Here is a 6,703-nt window from a genome sequence, read left to right on the forward strand (position 1 = left end):
CATATGCTCGCGCTGACGCATGCGATGGTCAGCGACTTTGTATGCACGCGCATCAACCTGCTTGCTTGATTTTGGACCAGTCCACTTGCACGTTGTCATGCAACGGCAGGAACATGCACCGGCCATGCCCGCATCAGCCCGCTCCTCCCGATACCTGCCCACCCGCCCCCCCACCCACGCTCCCCTTGCCACACGCCCCTGCAGATACACGACGCCTTTGCCAGCGCGTGGGACGCTGCTGCTGCGGTGCCGCAGCCCGAGGGGATGGACGACCGCACGCACGCCTTCGCCAAGCGCGCCGCTGCAGAGGCTGCGCTCAAGCGGGCGCTGGGCGGGCTGGGGCTCAACGTGCAGGTGCGGGCGCCCTTGGTGCTTCGGGGTGGGGCCAGGGCTTCGCGCTCGCGAGCCGCGTTCAGAAAGCGCGCGCATGCAGCGAGGTGGCTGCGTTCAGATCGACTGCGGTCAGGGCGTGTGCTCGCCTGCCAGTGGTGCTGCAGTGATCGCCGCTGTTGCTAACAGGCAGCCGGCCGCGGTGCGCTCGCCCCCGCTGTTGCTGGCCTCCGCAGGGGCTGACGCTGGGGCCCCCAGAGGGGGATACCGACCTTGCTGCGCTGGCCGGCCCGTTGCAGGTTCCGTGAAGGGTGGGGTGCAGGGGGCCTGAGGATGTCGCTGCAGCGCCGCTGTCTGGGAGTGCGCGCTACGCTGTGCTTTTGCAACCTGGCATTTGCTCGCAGTCGGCATGAGAAAGTGCGAAGTAACATGTGTTTTGCGCAACCTTTTTTCTCACGCAACGCTCCCACGTACAAGGTGTTTGGCGGCTGCATGCGACGGCGAGTCCGCAAGTCACGCGATCCCGAAAGGCCAGGCCCGTGCGCGGTACAGGATCAACAAACATAAACGTTTGATGCAGTTACGAGATTGTCAGCCGCCGTAAAGGGAGCCAGCCGAGGAACCAGCCAGCCGCTGTTGACAAACAGTCATGGCGCGGGTCACCAGGCGGAGCGGACGAGTTACAAACCCCTTCTTAACGCAGAGAGCCCTCCACAATCTTCACTCGCCACTTCAAGCACTCTCAAGGCAGTCATCTACAGCCCAAGCCCTCAGCACTCGGTGAGCAACGCGATGTCACAAGCAAGCCAAGGCCGCAGCCCACAGGGGGCCTCGTGCCTCTCCACCCGCTTGCATTCAGTGCATACATCCTTTGTCACTTGCCCTGCCAGCCTGTGCCGCTCAGTGTCAGCCGGCAGTTCATGGGCAAACGCTTCTTGGAGTCTCAGCCGCGCTCTCACCCCATGCCAACACTTTAAAACACCATTCAAACTTATAATAATTCAATCTGGCCTGCCCTTTGTTGTGCCTACTTCCATCCACCCGCAGCCCGAGCCGCTCGACTCGAAGCAAAGATGGCCCGCTCCTCGATCCTCCTCAGCGTGTTTGCCGTCTTCTGCGTTCTGGCTCTGGCCAGTGCTGAGGTGCAGCAGGGTGAGCACCTGCGCCAGGCTCTTGCGGCGTGGGCATGCAGTCCGTGGGCAGACCGAAGCAGGCGGCGCTCTGGCTGACGGCTCTGTCGGGCTGCGGTGCGCGTTTCTTGCATCCTCTGCGCAGCCGGTACCCGCCTCCCAACCCAATTCCAAACGCGCTCACCCACCCCATCCCTACTCTCTCCCATCTCCCCTCCCCTTTCCCCGCAGCCGCCACCGCCGCCCCCGCCCGCAAGCTGCTGCAGGGCTGGCCCGAGCCCCCGATCAACGTGCGCACCTCGGCCGGCCCCCTGACCATCCGCCGCTACCCCTGGTCGGTGCAGAACATCGTTGGCCTCAACGTCGCCCTGCCCAACCCCATCCTGCGCGGCCGCGGCTCGCACTAAGCGGCAGTGCCCCTCCAGGCGCAGGTTTCGGTCGTCTTGCCCCGCCATGCTGGAAATGCATGTTGTGCGGCCCTGCCTTTTCCTCAATGATTGGTAGCATTCCCCTGATTGCCGGCCGGCCAGGGTCATTACAGTAGTTGTAACACCACTGCATACCTCTGGTGTGGTCTCTGGCCCTGATCAGCAGCTCAGCGGTGGTTGGGAACAGCTCCTCGTTTGCCAGACACAGGCGATAACCCTTGCAGCTACAGCAACTGTCTAGGGACTTGGGATCGGAGAGCAGGCCCACCCCTTACCCTGCCCCCACTTGTGTGCTGTCTCGTCATCCTCAGCCACCTTGTGTCTTACCCGCATTGCAGTCGCCTGACCCAGTTCCCTGCGCAGGCGCCCGTGTTTGGCATTTGTTATGCATATGTTGCATAGCAGCCCCTCTCACGCACACAAGCTGCCCAGCAGCCGCAAGGGTTACACTGATGCGGTTGGGCAAGGGGCCGCGCTCAGCACAATCCAGTGCGCGAAACCCTGCAACTCCTCAGCAAAGGCACTTGGCATCGCGTGTGAAAGCAGCGCTACCTGAGTCCTGGACCAGCATTTGCATGCATATCTATGATGAGAGCACAGCTCGAACAGTCACCACGGACTGCTTTTTGGGCGCAGTCGCGAGGCATCCACCCTCAGCCTGCTGCGAGGCGGGCCCTGCCTCAGCCTCCCGTGCCGCCGCCGCCGCCTGCTGCTGCTGCTGCTGCCGCTCTACCCTGGCTTTGAAAAAGGCAACCGCCTCTTCCAGCGCTGCGCATGGAAACCTCTCCGCAAAACTGAAGCGCGCGCACACCGCTGCCTGTGCCGCCGCGCGCCCCGGCGGCAGCGCCGCTGGTGGAGGGGGGCGCCGCGGCTGGCGGCGGCCCGCAGCAGCGCCTGGCCGCTGCTGATGAGCCGCCTGCTGCTGGCGCCTTGGCGGCTGTTGGTTGGCAGTAGGCTGCTGCTCGCGTGTTGCCCTCTGCTGCTGCCCCTGATCCTTGGTCCCAACTTGCTCTGGATCCTGCCCATCAACGCGTTGCTGCTGCTGCTGCTGCTGCTGCTGCTGCTGCTGCTGCTGCTGCTGCTGCTGCTGCTGCTGCTGCTGCTGCTGCTGCTGCTGCTCCTCCCGCTGCTGCGGCCCTTCCTCAACTGCTTGCCGCCCCTCCTGCACCCCTTGCAGTGCCCCCGCCCCGCGCCGCCGCTCGGCGTGCGCCGCGACAAAGTCCAGCAGCAGCTGGGGGGGCAGGAAGCGCTCCACCAGGTCGCAGGCGCGCTCCGCCTTGAAGCACACCGCCACGAGCGAAGGCGCTGCGACGGCGGCCAGCGCGGGTCGCACGAAGTAGGGCGCGGGCGCTTGGCAGAGTCGCTGGGCCAAGCTCACCTCGCCCCACTGCAGCATGCCCTGGTTGGCATGGGTTTATGTGGTTTCACGGGGACGGGTTGGGGATGATTATTGGGGGTTTCAAGGGAGGGTGGGATGGAAAAGCAGCCTATTGTCTGAATGAACGGGAGTGGCATCCATGTACAAGGTGAGTCGGCACTAAGGCCTGCAGGGGTTATCAGTGGCAACGCAGCTGCGGCACACCAGCCACAACTTGCCGAATTTACCTTCCCCTAGCCCCTCTCCCCCGCCCCCCAACCCTCCCCACGCCCCGAAGCGTCGCTCGTGCACCTGGTTGCTCGGGTTGTCCACAGAGAAATAACCGACGAGCAGCAGCACCTCGTCCATCAGGGCGGCCAGGGGGTGGCGCCGCCCGCTGCACGGCAGCAGCGACGCCTCGAGCTCCGCCGCCGCCTTAACCGCCGCCGCCACCTCAGCTGCCGCTGCGGCCGCCGCGATCTTCGGCGCCGCCCGCGGCCGCGGCCGCGCTGCCCACGCGCTCGTGCCCGTGCCCGGCCCCGCCCGCATCGCCGCCCTCCGCACCCCTGCCGCCGCCGCCGCGGCGCCGCCAGCCGCCACCGCTTGCTTGGCCGGCGCCGCGCCCGCCGCAGCCCCGCCCGCGGGCGACGGCCACTGCTCTGTGCAGTAGGCCAGGAGGAACGCCACTAGGTGGTAAAACTCGAGCCTGTTGTGCGTGCTGGCCAGGATCTGCTGCGCAGCCAGCAGGTCCAGGCGGCACACGTTGTTCAGCACCTGCAGCACCAGCCTGGCCGCCTCTGGGAAGTTGCCGGGCAGCTGCCGCGCCGACGCGTCGGCGACGGTGCACGAGGGCGACGCGTGCAGCAGCACGCCGGTCAGCAGGCTGAGCAGGCCGGCGCAGCTCGTCTCGTGGAGCGCAATGACAAGGCCGGCCGTCTTCGGCGGCGTGCCCGGCCACAGGCGGCCCGGCATCAATGGCCGCGGCGCCGCCGCCGCGGATGCCGCGGGGTCGGCGGCGGGGTCGGCCTCGGCGGGGGTATGGGGGCATGCCGTCATGGCGCGCAGCAGGCGGAGGCACAGCAGCACGTAGGGCGGCACCGGCGCGCTGGCGGCCTGCCGGGTGGTCGCAGGGAGCAAGGGAAGGGAGCCAGCGTTTGGGCGCGCGGCAATCACGGCGGCTCTGGAGTGGACGTCTCGTGCGTTGAGAAACCTAAAGATATCTGTCGGGTCCAGCCCCCATGACCAAGCCACACGTGTTGCGCCAGACCTGGCAACCCACGGCGCGCTCAGCCGCCGGCCCCACTCGCCTGCGGCCCGTCGAACAGCGCAAACGCCGCGGCAACGCGGTGCACCACCCCTGCGGCCACGCAGTATGACACGAGCCCGTCCTGCGCCCCCTCCAGCCGCGGGCCAGGCGGCGGCTCCTGCCGCAGCAGCGCCAGCAGCACCTGGGGGTGCGGTCGGGGCAGGAGGCGGGCGGGGCGCCCGAATGCAAGGCGGCGCACACCCGCCAGTGACCTCAGCGGGCGGGACAGAACATGCAGAAACCGCTGCGGCGCCCTCTTGGCGAAGAGGCCGCAAACACCTGTGCACCCCAGGCGAGCGTTCGTGCGCGCGTCTGTTTATCACGGGCGACGCGGCGCGTCGCGCGGCGGGGCCCCTCACCCGCAGCAGGCGCTCCAGCAGCGCTGCGTCGAGGCCCCCGCCCCCGCCGCCGCCGCCGCCGCCGTCGTCGTCGCCGCAGCAGTCGTCCAGCCCGTTGCAGCGGTCCAGCGCCGCCAGGCAGAGCCGCGCAAACGCGGGCGGCGAGGGCGCGTCGGACAGCAGGCAGTCGCGGCCGGATGGGCACGAGAGCAGCAGCAGCAGCGCGTCCAGCATGCATGCCTGTGCAAGGGCCAGTGTGTGCGCGGAAGCACGGCTCGCTTCAGGGTGTGGGGTGTTCGCGGCGCCGTGAGCAGGAGGCGTGCTTGACAAGCTGCGGCAACTACAAACACTCAAAGCGCACGATCAGCCGGCCGCTCAGCCACGTCGCGCGTCGTCGATGCCGGGCGCCCCGTCCTCACCAGCAGCGCCGAGTGCGGCTTCAAGCTCATGCCGCGCCCCGCGCCGCCGTCGCTGCTCACGCCGCCGCTGCTCATGCCGCCGCTGCTCGCGCCGCCGACGCCGACGCCACGCCTGCGCTCGCCGCCCAGGGCCGCCCGCTCCAGTATCTGACTGCACAGCAGCGCCTGAAGCCCGCTGCGCCGCGCGACCGCGCAGATAAGCCCCGGCCGCTGCGGCTGCTGCTCAATCACAGAGCGCGCCAGCCACTCCAACGCAGCCGCGCGCTCCTGCGGCGTCGGGCTGCGCTTCAGGGCTGCGTCGGCAGCGCCGCCGCCACCAGTCCTGCTGGCAACGTCGGCGCCAGCCTTGGAGGAGGCCGCCTTTTGGTCCGCCTGCGCCTGTGCGTCCGCCTTGCCGCCGCCGCCGCTGCTGGGTGCTGCCCTGGGTCCGATGGCGACCCGGCCGGCTGGGGTGGCAATGGGCTGCTGCTGAGGCAACCGACTGAGGCTCCGGCGGAAAGGCTGTTGCTGCCTCGCCTGCTGCCGCTGCTGCTGCTGCTGTTCCATAAGCTGCTGCTTGTGCTCTATATGCTGTTGCTTCGGCTCTATCTGCTGCTGCTTTACCTGCTGCTCTACCTGCTGCTGCTGCTCCTGCTGCTGCTGCTGCTGCTGCTCCTGCTGCTGCTGCCGCTGCTCCTCCTCCTCCTGCTGCTGCTGCTGCTGCTGCTGCTGCTGCTGCTGCTGCTCTACCTGCTGCTCTCGGAACTCTTGCCCTTCGGCAGCGTCCTCCGCGGCCGCCTCTCGCAGCGGCAGGGGTGGCGGCGTGACTCCCAGCACCCGGAGGTGCGGCGCCCAATACGCCAGCAGCTCCCGCCCCTCTTGGCTTTCCACCAGTGCCGCGGCCTCCGGCTGCTCCTCAAACGGCGCCCTGCGGTGCGTGCAATCCGTGGCGGAAGCGAGAGGGACGGCGCTGGCGTCGGCGCGGCGCCGCGACGGTCGGGCCAATTTGCGGTCGCAGTCCAAACAATGCAGTCGGGGTGACGCAGTCCAAATACAAGGCAGCCCGGGCCGCTCCCTCGCCTCGCTGCGCGGCAGCCGATCAGCGGGGCCAGGCGCCCTCAGATGCCGCGCCAGGCTTGCCGGTTCACGGACATTTACCCCCCTTCCCTCGACCCGCTCACCCCGCGGCCTGCAGGCGCCGCGCGACCTTTGCGGCCCGCTTGCGGGTCTTGTGCGTCCTGCCCCGCGCGCTGGCCGCCGCGGTCACGCTGCCGGGTGCGAGGCTCTGCGTCCCCCCACGCAGCAGCTGCTGGAGCGCTGCGTCCGCCGGGGCGTACACAGTGGGTGACAGCGTGGGCGATCCGCGGCGCGCGTGCGCGGCCGGCGCCGCCGGCGCGGGGGACTGCGGGCCCGCCG

At 68.6% G+C, this 6,703-nt stretch overlaps 3 protein-coding genes across 3 annotated transcripts; 2 read left to right on the plus strand and 1 right to left on the minus strand.

The window, feature by feature from the left end:
- Positions 1-24: 24 nt before the first annotated feature.
- On the plus strand, positions 25-638 carry MNEG_8457 (hypothetical protein; the record flags this gene model as incomplete). The annotated part of the gene is made up of 3 exons (XM_014043070.1): positions 25-39; positions 205-354; positions 567-638. 3 exons carry the CDS (start codon positions 25-27, stop codon positions 636-638), a joined length of 237 nt encoding a protein of 78 aa, XP_013898524.1.
- A 765-nt stretch (positions 639-1,403) lies between these two features.
- Positions 1,404-1,867, plus strand: MNEG_8458 (hypothetical protein; the record flags this gene model as incomplete). The annotated part of the gene is made up of 2 exons (XM_014043071.1): positions 1,404-1,482; positions 1,692-1,867. 2 exons carry the CDS (start codon positions 1,404-1,406, stop codon positions 1,865-1,867), a joined length of 255 nt encoding a protein of 84 aa, XP_013898525.1.
- Positions 1,868-2,471: 604 nt separating this feature from the next.
- Positions 2,472-5,854, minus strand: MNEG_8459 (hypothetical protein; the record flags this gene model as incomplete). The annotated part of the gene is made up of 5 exons (XM_014043072.1): positions 2,472-3,287; positions 3,558-4,358; positions 4,598-4,693; positions 4,911-5,129; positions 5,309-5,854. The coding sequence occupies 5 exons, from the start codon at positions 5,852-5,854 to the stop codon at positions 2,472-2,474; spliced, it is 2,478 nt and encodes an 825-aa protein (XP_013898526.1).
- Positions 5,855-6,703: the final 849 nt, after the last annotated feature.

This window comes from Monoraphidium neglectum (genome assembly GCF_000611645.1).
Source record: "Monoraphidium neglectum strain SAG 48.87 unplaced genomic scaffold scaffold01609, whole genome shotgun sequence".
Lineage (NCBI taxonomy): Eukaryota > Viridiplantae > Chlorophyta > Chlorophyceae > Sphaeropleales > Selenastraceae > Monoraphidium > Monoraphidium neglectum.